This window comes from Amblyomma americanum, chromosome 1, assembly GCF_052857255.1.
Source record: "Amblyomma americanum isolate KBUSLIRL-KWMA chromosome 1, ASM5285725v1, whole genome shotgun sequence".
Classification (NCBI taxonomy): Eukaryota; Metazoa; Arthropoda; class Arachnida; order Ixodida; family Ixodidae; genus Amblyomma; species Amblyomma americanum.
The window spans coordinates 24,000,458-24,019,453 of NC_135497.1; the positions used below are offsets into that span (position 1 = coordinate 24,000,458).

Below are 18,996 nucleotides of genomic sequence, written 5' to 3' on the forward strand. Positions count from 1 at the left end.
TAGTAGCTGGAGCCAGAGGAGTTATGCATAGCTGTGTAATTTCAGAGTTTAACTAGGTGATAAATATCTTTGAAAGGGCATGTTAAAGTGTTCAACTGCTTTTCTGAGCTACGTTCCTGTGTTGGCAGAGATGTACTTGATTAAAATTCCATGCTTAAGCAAGTTTGCCATGCCTGTCCCATTATTGCAGAGCAGCCCAGTGCTCATATATGTGTTGCTCATGTCACACAGGCCACTTCTCTTTTTTCCATACTTTTGAAAATATTTTTGCCGCTTACCATTTGTGGCAGGGTCTGATTGCTTTCACTCTGGGGTGGTTTTCCACTCAAATTGAGTGTTTTCTCAACCCATGGCGGCCCTTAATGGATGATAGCTTTTTTCAGTTGTGCATATATGGGAGACTGAGTTCTAGCCTGAACGTATTTTTGTTAAATTTCTGCGTCAATTTCTTTCCACTCCTGTTATATTTCATACTTGCAGGGGGTGGGTTCAGCTGCAAGGTTAGTGCATTCACCACTAAGCTTGAATTCACCTGTTAACTAAATTATTTATGGAAACCCAACCTTTTGTTCCAGATTTTTTCAAAATTTATGTGCTTGGTTTCCAAAGAAACATTCCCTAACCACTGCTTTACTTTCTGAAGCAAATTGGCCCCTGAAGGGCATTTACTCAAGACCTGCCTGGAAAGTGCCATCATGCAAGAAACTGAACAGTAGACTAGTGTAGTACCCATTTAAACTCTGAACTCGGGCGCACTAGCTATAACTAAGATATATATTTTTTTTGACAGCCAATTGTGCTACATTCTACTACACTAGGGAAAGTGGCAAATTCGATACACAGCGAACTGTTCTACAAAATAGTAAGTCACAATCACTTCGAGATGTGCATTATGACGAAGGTCTCAACATTCCGCGGCGAAACAATTTTAATTCCGCGTACTTGGAACAAAATCTGCATTATTCCACGGTAAGCCTCCCGCGCGTTAACGCACGCGGCCTTTGGGACAGCAGTGGCCACCACCGCTTGTCTTGCTGCTTCATGTCGCACAGTTCTGTGCCCGCGCTTTTAATGCGAAAGCGTTACTTGCCCCATATGACGAAATTCCGTCGGCGACCGTCGTTGCTGAGGCCGAGAGATGATCCCAAAAAGATGACGTCATCACGCCGTCTCCGAGCGAGGCGCACGCGTTGCGTCAAGGCCAAGCGCGCTGCATCGATAGTGTGTCGCCGCCAAGGCAATGGGCAGCTCGAACGTGTGCCGGTACTCGTGCACAACAAACCATGCAGGCCATCCTTCTCGCAGAAAGAGCTTTAATGAAAGAAATTAAGCCGCCCAAAAACTAATGCCTTCTACAGCCGCCGCCTTCCCACGTTTGACCCTGCACAGTTTCCGTATATTATAATGGTCCTTTAGGACATACGATAAGAAAAGGCGAAAGTCTTTTACTTAAGCTGTTTTTTTTTTCAATAAAGTATCAGTTGCAAGTGCAGCGCTCGTCTGTCCAGCTGCTTGTTCACTATCTTAACTCTCATCTTGTTCGTGCTGCGAAATCATTCTATTATAATTGGAACAGTCTGCCCGCGTCACTGCATCAGCCCTAGCAATAAAATTCACGCAGGGCATCATTTGAGAAATTTCACAGGGTTCCTCCTTAAACTGAAGCTGTCAGAGATTCTTGTGAAAGCACGCTTCGAACACCTTTGGATATGACCACCATTCTTGAGGACGAATTAAACCACCACGAAAATAGCCATGCGGTTTAACTGTTAAAAGCTACATGGCTCATATCAGTCAAGTGTTGTTGTTGGCCCGAGATGAAAGCATTGCTGCCAAAATCACTCGATACGCTGTTCGTCGCTCAAATGCGGCAGCATTTATAAGTCCATGAATCGCGGGGCTGAGTACGGCAGAATCGATACGTTACGTCTCGACGAGAAAGGAGCATTTCCGGGCATTTCGAGAGAATGTGCAAGGGATAGTTTCGCTAGCTGTCGCGTTGTGTTTCGCCAAAAATGAACCACTTTGGGTCCCTTCAGAATCATTAAAGGAAGGAATACTACCTGGAAGCTGCAGTTTGAAGAATGTGCATTTTTTTTTCATATATCTGGTTATTTTTTACCCTGAACAAAAATTACAATGTCTTCAGCAAATCTGTTATTCGATTTGCCACAACACTTGACGTCTTAGCTATTTCTTGAGCAGATGCGGAGCAACTGTGTCAGTGCATAAGTAGCACTGACACAGATTCTACTTTTCAAGAGAATTCATACCATAAAGTAATCAGACTCCTATCATTCCTACTGATGTCCACAAACAATATGAAAAAAAAAATGTGGCTGCTAACTCACAATTTTGCAAAAAAAATGAAATCTGGGTAATTACGCCGTGCCCAGACAGTTATAACTGTTTGGGCAAGTTTTCACGCTACATCACAAGACCAGGGAGTGAAATGTGTAGATAGTTTCTTAGGAAGTCACTGTCCAAGCTTGCAACATTTCGAAGTTGCTCAAATGCAACAAATTTAGTTTTTATGCTTAGTCGGATATATCTGCCAAAAAAAAGTACTAACAATTTTTGGAGTTCAATATCAGTGGATAGCTGCATGGTCATGGATTTTAGTAGAATTCTGCTACATCACTGTCCTTGCGTGATGCAAGAAAGCAGAAAGCAAGCTTTTTCGAGTCATTCATTCTAGACTACCCAACATTACCTATAGGGCCCTCATCTTTTCCACCTGCACAAATCAGTTCAGGTTTCTCAATAAATTGCTATAGCTTGGTTTTTGATAAGCCTTGCAGCCACAAAATTCACAGACAGTTTCTGCAAAGTACCTTTGCTACCTTAGTTCAGTGTCTGAAGACATTTTAATTATGTCAGTTAGTGCCCGGATGGTATTTTGATCTAACATCTTAAAATGGAGGTCAGCTACATTTCATTTGTTTTTGTCTCTCATACCTCGTACATCTTGCCTAGGGAAAGCAGGCCAATGCTCTGCTTTATTCTAAGGCACTAGAGACAATGAAAATGCGGCTTGGTGCCTGCAGAGAATCTAGGTAACAGTTTTCTTCTCATGGAAAATGTATACCGCTTTCCTAGCACAACATGCTGCGAGGCTTGTTAATACCAGAATAGGCGGCTGCATTGCAGCTTGCATGGCACAAAAGAACACATTGCATTAGTGTTAGCGCATCTGTTCAAGTACCTCACTGTTTTTAATCACTTGCATGAAATTAACCACAAAATGAGACTGGCAGTTTTGTTTGCAGCAATATTGAACATAAAAAAGGCTTGCAAGTTTTTAATAGAAAAAGGTAAAATGACTTGGTCTCATAGTGAGTGCACAATTTAGAAATGAAGGGAACTAATAGACTTCCCCCATTATCAAGACCAGGAGGGCTGACCAGCCTGTGAAGGGGTGCGACCCATGGCCCTCGCCTGTGCGGTCGTCATAATTCTCCCATATGTACTTTGTGCGACGGTACTCCCTTAGGATATTGCTGATAAGGTTGCTTCTGAGCTCCTTATACAGTTCAAAGGCTTTCTCCTGAAATGGCCCAGGGAGGTCACTGTAGTGATTCAGGGCTTTCACTGCTAAGTAGTTGATATTAATCCAAATTGCACCTCTCCAGTAAGGTGGGTCTGTCTCTGTGTTGTACATCTTATACATTGGAGAGTTTTTGGAGAGAGACCTGAGGCCATAATCTGTCCACAATAGATCAGGATCATGAAGGTCTGTCAGAAGTTTTCCTAGAACAGGGTTGTCAGGTGTGAGCAGCCGTAGCAGAAATGGAAACAGGCTCACATAACCAAAGTGCTCCACATACTGTAGCCGAGGGGTCTCCATGGCCAGTCGGACTTTTGGCAGTGGTGGTGCTCCCGGTGCCTGGCCTGGCGGTGGTTTCTGCTCCACGAGGCGCACCTTGTCAGTGTGCAGACCATAGTCACAGTAACGCTGAGTGCGTGGTGACAAATGCATTTTATCCAGTACTGCACCATTACTCAGCAGCTGGTGCGTGGCTGTCAGGCTGTGGCTGCTGGGGTCATTCAGCAGATGTGCTGCCCGAGCCAGCACACCAGATGAGAAAGCTAGCCAGCAGTGAAGGTCTACATGGCGCTCGACTTCAGATGGATGTGATGCTCGTGGGTAGTCATCCAGTCCAGATGTCAGCGTCTTTGGATTCAACTCTGTGCGACTGCTTGCATCCCTGCCTCTCCATCGGTAGGAGCCTGGCACTTTACCCACCTGTGTGGTGTTGAGCCAGTTGAAAAGCTTGAGGAAACGTGGAAAGGCTCGCTGAAGGAAGTCTCCATGCGCCGCCAGAACGTCGGGCTGATTCAAAAGGGCTTCAAGTGTAAGTAGCAAGGCTGGTGGATTGGCATTTGTGTCCTTCTGCACAACAAATTCAGATGGTACCTGCGAGCGTGCTTCAGCACCCAGGATTTGCTCACGTGGTATCCATCCATCAACGTTCATCAAGTCAAGCCAGTGTGCAAGTATGTCCTTAGAAATTTCTGTGTCCCAACGCATCAACAAAAGATTGTGGAATCCTTCATCCCATAGGAAGCCTCTGGGAAAGAAGGATCTTGATGGCACTGCTGTGTAGAGAGGGGCTTTCCAGTATTCCACAGGTTCCTTGTTGTGAGATGACTGCACTAGGGAAGAGCCATAGAAATAGCCAATACCTCCCACCATATTGCTCAAGACTTCTTTTGCTGCTTCATTGTCTTCCTCACTAAAGCCTTTGCTGCGTAGGTTGAACAATTTGTCAAACCGTTCATCAAACTTTGAAATGTGTTCTGAGAGAGCCTGGTCAAAATTCTCTCCTGCAAGTGTGTTTGGCCGATTCTCAAAACTTCCAGATTCAAATATTACTTCTAGTTCATATGGGGGCATTACTGTTACTTGGGTGAGAACAAAGTTCGGAGACCTTTTACGCTCCATATCCTCTGCCGAGAGAACAGTGCCACGTGTAACATAAAGATCTCTAGAACCTTTTTTTCGCCGGAAAGTCATCAAATTGTGCAGCACAGTTTCCTTTAAGTTTTCAAGCCCAGGTGCAACTGTGCTCAGGTAGCTATAATGTATTACATTTTCTGTGTTCTTGTCTTTAAATGTGGCTGTAAACTGCCCCAAATCCTGAGCTTCTCCAGAAATGTATTCAAGGTGAGACTTGGCATCAACATTGGGCCAGAGGCGACCGTGGCCATCAGTAGCAAAATAGAAGAGCAGAGACATTGGAGCTGTAGGAACAGCACCTGGTGCCTGGAAAAAAAAAAAGCATGTTTCATGTCAGCAACTGCTTACTAAAAGCTCTGTTCATGTGCCTCACCTTGGGCTTCACAGCAATTCTTGCTGTCCAGTCTCCACCATTCAGACCACCTGCTCTCTTCACAAAAGATGTCTCAATCACATATTCGTCATCAACAATGCGCTGTGTCCCAAAGTTGACACCATCATGCCGTAACCATCCATACTGCTGCAGTCTGTCCCATTGATTGCACCAATGCCGAATTGGCAAATTCTGGTTCTTTATCTTGTGGGTGAACCACATCAATCCAGCCAGCAGCGGCTGGGCGCTGCGAGTCTTCAAGCCAAAGTATGACGAACTCCTGTAACTCCCCCAAAACCGTTCTGGGATGTCGAGTCCAGACTTGGTCACTACTTTTGGCAGGTCCACTGGTCGTATGACCCAAGATTCCAAGTAATGAAGGAAGTACACATAGAGGATAACACAGATGATGAGACAGCCGTTGAACACTACAAATATGGTGAACTTGGAGTCGAACTTCGGTCCCGGGCTGGCCTTCCGTACGCGGGCAACCGCTGGCTTGGACGCGGGACGTCCAGGCGCAGGCCGCGCAGCTTCTATCTTCCTCTGGCGAGCCATCACTGATACTGCAAAGTAGAAGAATTTTCAGCACGTTCTCTGCATAAATTCTTGTCTCTTTACACTAAGCCGGTATGAAACAACATGGAATAGCCGGTGTGGCGAACCTGGGTGAAATTAGCGCCAGGAGTACAAGGTGCTGTTCGCGAATACAGCGCAGCACTTTATCGACTTTATGCTATTCAGTCATGTAAGTACGTCTCTAAGTTTCAGTCATTTACTCGCTCAAATTCGCAGTGAGCATAACTGCATATATTGCAGCCTCGTTTCAAAACCAGCACGGCGCGGACCATTCGCGCGGCATCGTCTGCACTTACATTCTCATGACTATTGCATTCGGATACTTACGTTGTTAGATCCTAGTGTGAAGCTGAGTGCTTTATGCCAACGTAGCTTGCTCATCAAAGAAAACCACAAAATTACGCGCCAGCAGCATACCACCGAGCACTTGCTCCACGTCTAACAAGTTAAAGACCTACTACTGTCCATAGATGTACGAATGCCACGAGTTTTAGTGGTTTTGCCGAGAGCTAGAGGTATCTCACCACTCACGTCACTACCTCCATGATTCAAGCCTTTTTTATTTTTTTGCTCTTTTTTTTTACATCCAGCGTTTTTGATGCGATTAGCGATTTCCGTTTCCGGTTGCCGGTCGCCCGCTGGTCAGCCGCCGACAGAGCCGCGCCACTGAGCCGATACCGAGGCCGAGGCGCAAGCAAGTTTGTTTCTGCAAACGCTAGTTCCATTGGGACTCACTGCTTTATGATTGTGAAAGTAGGAAAAGTTTGGTTGTGGTGGAGAATCAGTGCGACTCTGGTGCGACGATTTAGCTAGTGGCACAGGAAAACTGCAGCCTGGCATGTTTTCGATGCTCTCTTCGTGCCGCTGTGACTCATGAACGTCCTGGGGTGCGCTTTTACGTTACGAAAGCACCAAGCCTTTCTCTTTTTAAACACTTCCTAACAACAATAGCCGTGTCATGTTGTCGTTTATCAATTGCTCCGAGGAACGCGACCGTTTCCAAGTGGTGCCGATACCCGTGCCTATTGAAAACTTTGAAGCGACCGGCGTTGTGAAGTTGTGGTGCGTGCGTGTGAACCATTTGTTTTACATTTTAAAAGGTGACGAAAACTTGTACGCGTGCTGCGTGAACACGTCGCAATCCGGTCCATTTAAGTCAATCAAGATAGCTTTAGCTTCGTCCTTGAGAACTCTCTTGAGTGTGAGAAGCAACCACGTAGTCCTCATTTTTGATGACGGCAGCCTACGCACTTTGCACTTTGTGTCTGAAGATGGCTGGGTTGAAGACATGACCTTTAAGTTGCCCGTGGACGCGACATGCACTGTTGAATACGCAAGTTCTAGCACTAGTGGCAGTCTGTATTGGATTCAACGGTCAACACAATTTCCTGATGAGGTGGGATACTCGTTATGGAAATGCTCTTTGTCACCAGACAGAGATGAGCTTCCAAGCACTCAGTGTTTGGCCCATAGGCTACCAGCTTTTCAACTGTATGTTTTACGACATGCTGTCATAATAATCCCAAGCCTGCCAGATCCACCAAACGTTTATCTTGTGTTTGGCAGTGCTCATGATCTCAAGATGGGCTCATTGGCGAAGCAGGCTGTGCTGTTGACTACAACACTGTCGTCACCTTTGGACGTGGCGACTTTCTACAAGAGGAACATTCGGTTCTGGCAGATGCAAACACATGCCACGCTTGTTCTCCACGGTTGTGTGTCGCCACTGGCCAGCTGCCTGTATCTGCTCCTCAAGGACAGCACTGTTGTGATGCTGAGCTCTTCCGGAGAAGTTTTGTGGCGTGTAACCTTGCAAGAAGTGCCTCCTCACATAATGGGGTGCAGTGTAATGGCATCTACTCTGTGTCTGTTTGACGACTCTGCTGTGCAGCTATATGATCTAACTGAGGGCACACTGCTAGAAGAATTAACCTTGCAAGGAACTTTCTGTGGTGTACTGCCAAGTCTCTGGGCATTTTGGACCACCAACGGTGTATACCGATTAAATGTATCTGGAAACACATGGTACCGCAATAGCCCAGGCCAGTTGCAAAGTGAGGCACTTGTGTATGCTGCTTGGCATGCTGGAGCTGAAATCGTCCCTCGCTTCCCAACAGATGCCCAGGTCAGGACTAAACTAAACCGAATTCTGCACCCACTTGTTGAGTGCTATTGCAAGCTGCAGCAAACAAAGGTAGCCCTCACTTCCTGACCTTGCATACTGGTATAGAAGTGGCGGTGTTGCAGTAGCAAGCAAATGCAATGAACGATTCAGAATTGATAGTTGTTTGCCACTTTATATGCTTGCATTCCAGCAAAGCATCCTAAATTTTGCAATCCAGAAGTCAACTATTCAAGCAGACATATTTGTTTTTTTTCAACAGTTAGCTTGCCTGATAAAAGAAAAAGATGTCCACATCCAAGATATTTTCAATTGCTGAAGGGTGCTTCATGTGCCTCTATGCTGTTGCACTAAAGAATCTAGGATACCAAAGCAAAATACCTTATTCCTTTTCTTCGTATATTGTCAATATGTTGTCTTCTTAAATGTCAGATTGTGGCTTGAATTAAACTATATGCAGCTATGAGCAAAGTAGCTGTGGGTGCACAGTACTGTTATGTAGACAAATATGCATGCGTACCTGACTGAGAAGCTCTAGTCATTTTGTATGTTAAGCCTTGTTGCAAATTATTGCTTTGTATTCCTTGTTTCCTTTCTTAGAAGTTGCATAGTTTGACCAAATGTAGTTAATTTCTGGAGAAAATGAAAACATTCTTGAAAGTCATGTGGGCTAAAAGCTAATTTCAACAGCTTGACTAGACCCATGAAACCCATAAGAATGTGGGGAAATGCTCATGCAGGCTAGGATTAGTAAGTGTAGCTTCTAAGTAAATGCTGGAATGGGTCCCTGAGAAATCCCTTAAGCAGTGTGAGCTTTGGCAGGAAAGTATTGTCTGTCTGGAGCAAAGCTGTGGTGTTCAAACTCTCGTGTAGAAGTGGCAGAGTTCTTTTTCTACAAGAGTTTTGGAGATTTATGCAAGCTTTTGCAGTATCACAAATATTGTTATTTGTTTGTTATTTGTTTTTTTATTTGTGTAGTTCCTTGTATTTAATTTTGTTACTTTGGTTACTGGTACTGCAACTAAACTGCAAATCTGCACATCCAGCTTTTTTATTCTTGGCTAGCAGGGGACAAATATTCGGAAGTGCTATCAGTGAGCAGGAATGAAATGCTGTGCTACCATAAAAGTGTCAGTGCACCGTTGTGCAAGTTTTTTTATCAAACACCTTTAGCTCCATTAAGCTTAGCAGTGATGTTGCCAAGGAGAGGCGAGGAGTGGCAGTCACCACCACAAAATATTTTCCATGCGCTTCATTTGGATCCTGATGAGGAAGACGTTTCACAATAGTGCAGCCCACATTGGGCCTACCGCTCCATTTTTTTTTTTTCAATTTTAATGAGCAAACGCCACAGAGGCGCCATAGCCTACCCAAAATTTTATGCCCCCCCCCCCCCCCCCCCCCCCCCCCCCCCCTTGTTCTCTATATCACTCTACAGCAAATGGACCTGTCGCCATACCTGAAGCTTAGTTTCAGCACTCGTGGCTTGTAGTCTAGAGATCTACTAATAAACAGAAGGGTTCTTGAGACAGTTTGTTTTCACACCCAAAGAGGGCATGAAAATTGGTAGAGTTGCGTCATTGTGTCATGACAAGAAACATATTTTTTGGGCGCCGTGCGAGTGCAGCTATTAAAGGGGTCCTGAAGTATTTCGAACATGATGGGTATACGTGCCCCAGTCATTACATCACATGCCGATGAGCACCTGAGCAAGATACAGCTGCTCTACTCACAGCAGGGGACCTGCTCCCTTGCTCCAAAAATTGCTTGCCATTTCCGTTGCCAGAAAACCTTTCCGTGCAGAGCACTTCATGCACACTGGCCATGGCTCTTACACATCACATCCATCATGTGGCAGTTGTTAGCCCCTATTTTTTTTAGTGTCACGAGCAGTTGCTGCCAGTGGATGCAGAGAAAGAGGGCTAAGAGAGTAATGTGCAGTCACTGAAAAAGTATCGCAAGCACTTTGGAGTGCTCGTGCAGATGTGTAGCTCTTGCCCTGGTAGGAATGACGAGAGATAGGGCAAAGCTCCTGGGGGCATCGGGGTGAATTCTTATGGCTGCACTGATATAACTGCCTTTGAAGAATTTCGGCATTCAAAAATGTCACAAGTTATGCCTTCGTATAGAGAACTGATTGGGTGCTTGACTGAAGGGTACTCCGGATCTCTTGAGAATGAGTATTTTTCTTTTACCTCTGCCCTTCCTCAGTCAGGACCTACAACAAAATTTTGTGCACTGCTGCTACATCATATTGATGCATGTTTACTTGTCGCTGTTTCCACGCCAACCATGCTCTCTTTGTTCCCTTCACCTGCAGCGTTCACTTGGAATTTCACTGCTTTCTGACCATCTCATCCGTTTGTGGTGAATTCCCTCTTATTTAATTTATCAATGGGCACAAGCTGCTTGTTATGTACTTTTTGTTATTAAAGCTGAGATTGTCTGTCTGTCTGCTGTTGTTCCATATTGTCTAATGGTTTTCTAGTTAAACTGCATTGGTTGATGTTTTTAGAGCAACAACTGCATCGACGAGGTTTTCCAGAGCTTACAGCAGTGGCATCGTCCCTTCCAATTGCAGTAGGTAAAACTCGCTTGCGCATCCCTGGCCAATGAATGTGATCAAGGTCTCTGCATGAATGTGCCAGAATGTGCAATTTGTGGGCAGGTGCTGCAAACAGAGTCGTCCTCGTAGAGGGCAAATACTCGGAGCCTTTTTCTTTAAATCTGTATGTAAACAGTAGTGCATGGATTGTGTGAGGAATTACATTGCGAGATCAGTTTTCATAACTGCACAAAATAGGTATGCCTGGGTAGCAAAAATTTTGCACTTCCATATTAGTTACGAGTATAAAGTGCAAAGCTGTTATTGCCCATTGAGACTATGTAAACTACTGTTCATGTGACACTTTACCAGTGTGGGTCGTGAAATCAAACTCTGGTGCTATTTTGGGTAAGGGTAGCAAAGGTAAAGTGCAAAGCAGATGCCACGTGTGCATTGTGTCAAAGGACAGTGTGTTTATTAATGCAGGGTTCCAACTGCTAGAACCTCAGTATGTTAGTTAAAGGACGATGGAAACCTTATTTCAGTTGCAAGTTTTCTTCTTTGAAATCGTGGAGCAAGGGAAGATTTCATGGGAGGCCATTGCGTCACATTTTTTTGAAGCCAGATGTGAAGGCTCCCGCCTACTTGGCCCCCATTTCAGCATGCTTACGCATGCGCAGCAGACAATGCAGCAGATGATGCCGTTTGCATCCAACATTACTGTTGGCTGCACTGTCTGCCAAAGACTCCCAGTAGTCCTTGTGAAAGCACGTGACTTCCGGCACACTTTTTTGGCGTGCAGCTCGGATAGCGAGGTCCTCTCCCGAGCTTTCCTTCCTCCATGTTTGAAATGATGCTTAGAAATCAGAATATATGAATCATTGTGTGGTATTCGCCTACGGACTGCCAAATAATGTAAAATTGAAGCTCTTCTCTCATGCTGTTTCGGTTTCATCTCGGAACGGTGAAACCACGTGAGGCACGAAAAACCATGCTACAAACGTCTATACATAGTTTTAATTCATTATAACAATTAAACCAGCCTGTTTCTAGAGCTGGAATGACAACAAATGCTGTATCAGCAGTTGCATTGCCATTTTTTTCGTGTCTTGCATGACCTAAAGGTGAACAACACGTCACAGCCATAATTAGGTTGATAAAACCCAAACACTGTGTCCCAGAAGAAATGCAGTAATGAATTATTTATCGGTTGTAGGCAGATATCACGTGGTGATCCATGTATATTATTAATGTCTAACATATCATTTGAAAAAAGCAAACACGGAAACAAAACTTAGGCTTCTATAGTCCTTTAAAAGTTGCAGCTCTGTGTTGTCATAAGGATTGGTGTCATTTTTATGTTACTACTATGACCTTATATGCACTAAGCCTGTTCTAGTACACAAGTGAAGCACACCGTTGTAAAGTAATAGACCTTTGTACAGCATAATGCACTAATTGCCTGCACACTAATCGCTGTTCACAGTGAATGAGCTGTCTAACATTGTGCAAACACTAAAAAAAGAAAAAGATAAACTTTCTGCAGCAACAATTCAGAAGCAATCTATATCACAGTGCTAAATCAAAAGAGAAAAACAAACATCAATTATCACTGTGCATAAAATGCTTAAATGAGAAAAAAAAAATATTCATATTGGCATGAGCATATGAGTTTGATCTGTGCCATGCAATGTGTGCCATAAATTTCAAATTACCTTAACTTCTGCTTCATTATTTTTACGTACAGGTTAAACCTTACCTAGAGCTGCATGCTGAGGTTACTTCATTAAATGGGGAACCTTGTTAATGCAAAAGCACTCCAAAAGCTAGTGGGAATAAAATAATTTATTGTGCATCATCAACGGTCACAGTTTTTGCCTGTGCCAGCTTTGGCAGCAGCAGGATGTGTACACTTTTTATGCTGTAGAGTGCATGCGCATATCCCTTAGTTCTATCTCAAACAGTAGTTGACTGCCCTTGACTCCATAACTTCTGGCTTGGACGTCCTGCATGGAAGGTGTGGCAAGTAATGCATTGCAAGCGTCGTCCCCCCTCCTCCTGTCTCGCCCTCTATCTGTCAGTATCTTTCAGTTGCTTGATTGTGCCGACAACCAGTTTCAAAGCGTATTTTTCATTAAAAGCCTCCATTGTGTCGTCATGGGCATGCCACCTATTAATCACCAATGCGCATAGCTACTTTTAAATTGCCTGAAAACTTGGAATGCTGATCCTCTTGTTGCACACAGCCTTATCGAAACAAAACAAGCCTCAATTTGCATGGTCCCATGCAGAGGTAAATTTCTGTTTGGTGGCAATGAGAGCAAGAAACACTTTAAAGTAACCTCTTTTTCTCTACTTATTTTTCCTTTACCGTATAAGTAAATTAGACCAAAGCCGATTCTTTTTGTTGTTGGCAGATTATGAGAGCATTGGACCTTATTGTTTTGTGGAGGAAATGCAGTTTGTTTTCAGGTCAGGAAGTCCATAAAAATTATGTTTCTTAATTCTGGCATAACTGTATGGTATTCACTAAATGCATTGTCATATGTGTGACTATAATGCTCACCAGCCATACTTGACTGCCGTGCTTGTCATTGTAATGTGTTTTGCCTATCCAGCGTGGAAGGTCCAATCAAAGACATCCCTGTAAGTAAGCTTGGGTGTGAATGCCTTGTAGAAAGGGATTGATGTTTATTGAAATTGTGACCCAGCTTGTCATACACCCCGTTACCTGCAAGTGAAAAATGCTGCATTTTTGCAATTGCAATACGCTATTATTTTTGTTTGCCATTTTTGCAAGAGCAAGAAGTCTGGTGTATTGGTGCATGTTTAAATGATGTTCCAGTGGCAAAAAAAACTTGAGAGGGGGACCACCTTAATATCATTAAGAGGTTAAAAGCCCATATATACGGAAACTGGTCATTCTCTACTTCACATTCACTGATCCCTGGGAGTCCTCGTAGCATGGCTGGCGCAGTGGTGCAGTGGCTAAGTGGTGCTCCAGTGCCCTGCGATGGCAGGTGCTGCCACTGGTGGGGCCTCTGAAACCCAGATTGCTCTTCTGAGTAACCTCTTGCAAGCAATGATTAATTTAACTGCCACCTGCCACACAGTGGACAGCTTGATCACAATCCGGTGGCAGGTAGCCCACCTTCCAGCTAGGTTGCTTCTCGGGGGATTTTTCGTGATTTTTCACTCGCGGCCAATGACGCTGACGACGATCACGCCTTTTCTGCGACACAAGGCCCCTTAATGCCACTGCGTTAAAAAGCACTATAAACTATATCTAGTGCCATTTCTGTCATGTAATGGACCTGGGCCTGCTGAGGCATTTTGCAATATCCTGTCTGGCTTTGCCAAGCTGACGAAGGACTGCATTCGCATGTTTTCAGTCTGTATCAGAGAACCCATTTTCCATCAACAATGTGGTCTTTTTGCTCCACTTTTTCAGTTAAGTGTTGGTGCTTGTCCTGCCCCCTCTTGCAGTGCCTCTGTCTTTCACATTGTCTTTTAAGGACACTTCTTACTCTAGTTCCAAATGCTTGTTGCCAAATAGAGGGATGTATGTCTGAGATAACGGCATACATAATGCAGTGGCTTTCCAGTTTACCAATTTGGGAGTATGCTGGACGAGCTAGTACCTGCTGAATATTAACATAGAGCGTTAATGCATTACTAGCCAGCAACAGTACCAACAAGGCCAACCTATTCACCTGCACTTGTTGTGTTGATGGGGCCCTTTTGTACTGTGCTTCGCTCTGTTTGATGGTACACCACATTTACATTTTCTCTGAGTGAGCAACAAGATGAAAGTGTGGGCTCTGCTTGCCTATATTGTTGCCTTCCTTCAATGCATAGTGCAGCCAGCAGTTGTGCCTTTGTTTGTGTACCTCAGTGATGTGTCTAACATGGTCACTTAAGAGGAGACGTGGGTCTTGATATGAAGGATTTTTTATTATTAAAGATATCGTAATGAAATTAGATGTGTATATGTTTCTTCTTCCTGTTTTCAAAAATATAATTAGTTTCAGTATATATCAATTAGTTTCCATATTATCGGGAAATTGACTGAAACCTATAATTAGTTTAATTCTTATGGGTCGTTAAGACACTTTCTACATTTTTGGGTATCGATTGAAATGGGGCTGTAGCAAAAGACCCACCATCTGGAGCTATGCTAATTACATTGTTGTTGAAGTACATCATCATATAAAAATGTTAAATTTTGTCCAAGCAGCATAATTATGAAGAATAGCTAAGTGACATTATGGTTTGCAAAATTTACAATGTTTGACTCAGCCAGACAAAAGGCAGCATAGCTCCACAGTTCAGTTCTTCCTATATTCAACGGTAAAAGATTACTTGAACTTGCACCGCAAAAACATAACTTCCGTAAGGCTAGTCATGCTAGCAAAAAATGCGAAGCAGAGAAAGGCTAATTTGAAGTGCGCTGCAGCGATTTGGAGGTCGTTGTAGAGGCCTCAAAAAAACAGCGGAAATGCGGACATTCTAGAAATATTTACAGCAATGAGTAATACCAGGTAGTGGGAAGAAGCCCAGCTTTCAAACAAGATCAAGATGGTGGCCATCGGGGACGGGGTCGTGGGAAGCGACGGGCGCAAGTCCTGCCGCATTTAGCTCCGAAATCACCATATGCGGGGCTTCGTAGGCATGAAATGTGTAGATATTTTAGTAGTTGGAGGTTGAATTTAGACCTTGAAACTTTTTAGGTAGAAATTATAGTGTATTGGGGGGGGGGGATTCCGAATATGCCATTTTTGCAAAATTGAAATTTTCGCATTTTTTTAACCATATTGAGACCCGCGTCCTCCCCTTAAGTGCATGTTTTCAGCATAGCATTACAGTCAGTTTTTACTACCCTTCATTTTTTGTCCTTCTGGTGGCTCTGTGTCCCTTGGTGCAGACCCCACGGTACTGGTCTGTGAATGCATAGCAGAGTTAAGAAGCCTGTATCCATTACTACATGTGTAGTGCAAACAATACACTCTTAGTTAACTTTATTATGTCAACAAGGAACAAATATTTGTATTTGTTATGTAAATTATGTACACTTATAATACAAGGCAGAAATGAGATAGGGCCCACACTCAAAGGCCAGAGAAAAGTGCAGCAAGAACACTGGCAAAAATAGTAAGGATCCAGATAGGGCCATGTTGCCAGCTTCTGGAACCTGCAAAAAAAATAACAGTGTTTGTTGTCATCAGTAGATGTGTGTCAAGCTCTTGAAAGAAGCAGATTAGGTATGCCTCAGCATGAAAATTAGCACCCACAAAGTGCCCATACGGTACAGCACAAAAAAAGGACGGGGACTGAGACAAAGGACAGCGCAGAACCTCCAACTACTTTTATTGTGAATGTTTCCATGCATATATACATTCTGTTCGAGCTGCGGTCGTCGTCAACTCATTCGCTTCTTTGTCGGAGAGGGTGATAGAGGCAGAACTGAACTGGCAACTGGCAGTCTTCCCCAAGATTACATATCTGTCCCCGATTCCACAATTTCTCGTGTAATATATATATATATATAGAGCATAGAATGTATATATATGTGTGGAAAACATTTACAATAAAAATTGGAGAGGACACTTAAGTTTCACCTTAAGGGGTATGATGCGATAGTGCAGTGGGTTAGGCTTTCCATTCTGAGCAGTTTCACACCTTTGAATGCATTTCCCATTTTTTAATTTCAGTTAATTGATCAATTACACACTCTAAATTTTATTAGTGACCATCATCAAGCATTGGCTTCTTCATTCTGAGCATTTTGACACCTTTGAACCCCCTTTTTCCAATTTTTTATTTCTTTATTAATCAATTAATCACAATGATTTCACTCATCATCACCTATCACACACCACTCAATCATCAGTCACTAGAACCACATAGCGTCTCTCATAGCCTGAGTCGCTTTGGGGACGTTAAACCCCCATAAACAATAAACCAACTAAAACCACATATTACTATGATACGACTTTTTTTATGCAGCCCCCGGTCATTTCCGACACGCGGTGCCGACTAGTACTACGCCGACGGCTTTTTCGACCGAACAAGCTGTATACGCTGCCGCTTGGAAGTTAAGCACTGTCTGTCTTCTCGTCTCCGTCCCTGTCCTTTTTTTGCACTTGCCATCGCTTCAAATATGTACCAGGACGCCCAATTCGCCATATTAATTTGTCATTATTGTTTTTTGACATTCATTAATCACCTGGCTAAAATTTATCGCTTCCACATGAACTAGATGTAACCAGAAGTGAGCTTGTATGTATTGAAGGATGCTGACCATAGTTGGGAATGCCTGTGAGGTGTGTAAATTTTCAAGAAAATTATGCTATATGTCTTAGTGGTGATAAAAAGTAACTAATCACTGGCCTCACTGATCGTGAGTACAAATTGAGTGGCTGAACTACATTCACTGGTTAGAAAATTCAAATGGTTAGAGACACTGGGAAACTTGCACAAAAGCAAAATAGATCACATTAATGAGGTCAGTGACATTAATGTTTTTGATGTGGCATATACAACCGCTATGGTAAATGGCTGCTTCAAATATAAATAACACCCTTGGCCAAAACGAATTTTTTCTTCAGCTATGAAAGGTTTGAGAAAACTGCATGCCTTTCCTGTATAGACTTATGACTGTGTCCAGCTGTACTGAATTGCATTTACTTCCTTTGCTTGAATTTGTTTCTACCTTCTGAACTTCCTCTTAACACTTTGCACCAAAACAGCACCAGCTTGGCCAGTGGTTGAAACTAATAAGCTTTCATGGTGAAAAAAGAAATATAAGCATTCAGAAATGGTTTGGTTTCGGTTTTATGGGGTTTAATGTCTCAAAAGCGACTTGGGCAATGAGGGATGCCGTAGTGGAGGGCTTCGGATAATTTCGACCACCTGGGGTCCTTTAATGTGCACTGAAATCGCACAGTACACGGGCCTCTAGCATTTGGCCTCCATCAAAATACGACTGCCGCGCACGCGGGATTGAACCCGTTTCTTTCGTGTCAACAGCTGAGCACCATACCCACTGAGCCACAGCAAGCGGCATTCAGAAATGGACGGATACGCAAGATAAACTGGTTATAAGGATGATTTTGCCTGGTTCAAGGCACAAGAATCCTTATGGTAACACGTGAACTTGGGTACACTTTGTTGCATTACAAGCAAAGTTGTATAGGATATGGGAGATGCTGCAGTGGCAGTACTAACAAATGTCAAGATATGTTTGATGAATTGTTTGTTATTTAGAACAAAGACTTCATCAAGCATCCTGAATACCTATGTAATGGCACTTCGTAATTGTGTCCATTTAAAGACCCACCATAAAGGCCTGCCCATGCTTGTGGGTGCAGAATGTCGACAAGCCGTTCTGCACTGCCGGAGTACTCATCACCAATGTGCGCTTGGCACCTCAGCACGAGTGACCTGTTGCTTGCAAGGGTTGGCTCTGCTGGCAGCTCAAGCCTGGCCCACAGCATAGAAGGTGCCTTTTCCTGTTTGGAATTGCGGCTCGGTCCTGTCACGTTCTCATCCACCTGGGGTGAAAAATTCACAAATTGCAAGGGGCCCACAATCTTCTAAGCCGTTCCTCTGAAGGGCTGCTTACACAAGAGAGCACGTCTGTGTGTGGATAACATATAAGTATCAGGGGCTGCACTTAAGAGATGAAGGAAGAATATACATAGCTAGCTTTTAATGTGTTAGCTTTAGAGCCCCCATGTCGGAAAAATCCGTCCTGTCCGTCAAGCCTTGGTTCGCAGGTGACAAAATGTAGAGAAGGTAATCGCCCTAGCCACTGAGGGAGAGGGAAAGCGGGAGAGAGAGTGGGAAGAGACAGGTGGCGAGTGGTACACTGTGGTCGCCAGTAAGAGTCGAGGGGGAGTGGAGAGGGGGTATGGTGTGTTGCACTATGACTGCTGGATTTAGTTTGGGAGAATGTAGTGAGGGTACAGCATGTCACATGGTGACTGATGGACCCTGCCACCTGTTCGCACGGTCTGAACCTGAGAAGCGGCTGCTCCGTCCAGGGGAACACTAATTCTAGCACATGCTCTCCTGCATAGAGCACAGTTGTCCGAGAGATTTAGAGACTAGTAGTAGTAGTAGAAGTGAAAGAGGAGAAGTGAGATAGAAGGAGTGAAAGGAAGAAGAGGAAACCAAACTTGTGTTTAGTTTAAGATTGCAGATACTCAGTGGTGCTATTATAAAATAGTGAGTGGACTACGATGGAGTCTGTCCTTTCGACCAGTGACGGCAGGCACTCGCTGAGCACGTCGGGCTGAGCAGCAACGCCTTCCACAGCATGGTGTTCACGGGCCTCAACGCATGCATCGAACTGGTGCTCCACAGCCAATCAGCAATTACAAACATTAAGTACCTAAGCTGTCACTTCTGTGATC

General features: G+C 43.9%; 3 protein-coding genes across 3 annotated transcripts in view; 1 reads left to right on the forward strand and 2 right to left on the reverse strand.

Annotated features, from left to right (window-relative positions):
- Positions 1 to 3,285: 3,285 nt before the first annotated feature.
- On the reverse strand, positions 3,286 to 6,468 carry GCS1 (mannosyl-oligosaccharide glucosidase). Its single transcript, XM_077644701.1, has 3 exons — positions 6,240 to 6,468; positions 5,334 to 5,899; positions 3,286 to 5,266 (listed from the first exon to the last, which is right to left on the reverse strand). Exons 2-3 carry the CDS (start codon positions 5,889 to 5,891, stop codon positions 3,365 to 3,367), a joined length of 2,460 nt encoding a protein of 819 aa, XP_077500827.1. The 5' UTR covers positions 5,892 to 5,899; positions 6,240 to 6,468; the 3' UTR covers positions 3,286 to 3,364.
- An 85-nt stretch (positions 6,469 to 6,553) lies between these two features.
- LOC144111431 (uncharacterized) lies at positions 6,554 to 10,488 on the forward strand. Its single transcript, XM_077644733.1, has one exon. It carries the CDS (start codon positions 6,871 to 6,873, stop codon positions 8,122 to 8,124), a length of 1,254 nt encoding a protein of 417 aa, XP_077500859.1. The 5' UTR covers positions 6,554 to 6,870; the 3' UTR covers positions 8,125 to 10,488.
- A 2,103-nt stretch (positions 10,489 to 12,591) lies between these two features.
- The window catches only part of LOC144111441 (uncharacterized), a gene marked incomplete in the record, with an annotated part of 106,707 nt that continues 100,302 nt past the window's right edge, over positions 12,592 to 18,996 (reverse strand). Inside the window, 2 exon segments of the mRNA XM_077644743.1 lie at positions 12,592 to 15,770; positions 17,919 to 18,090. Of these exon segments, the coding sequence (XP_077500869.1) occupies positions 18,056 to 18,090 (35 nt within the window).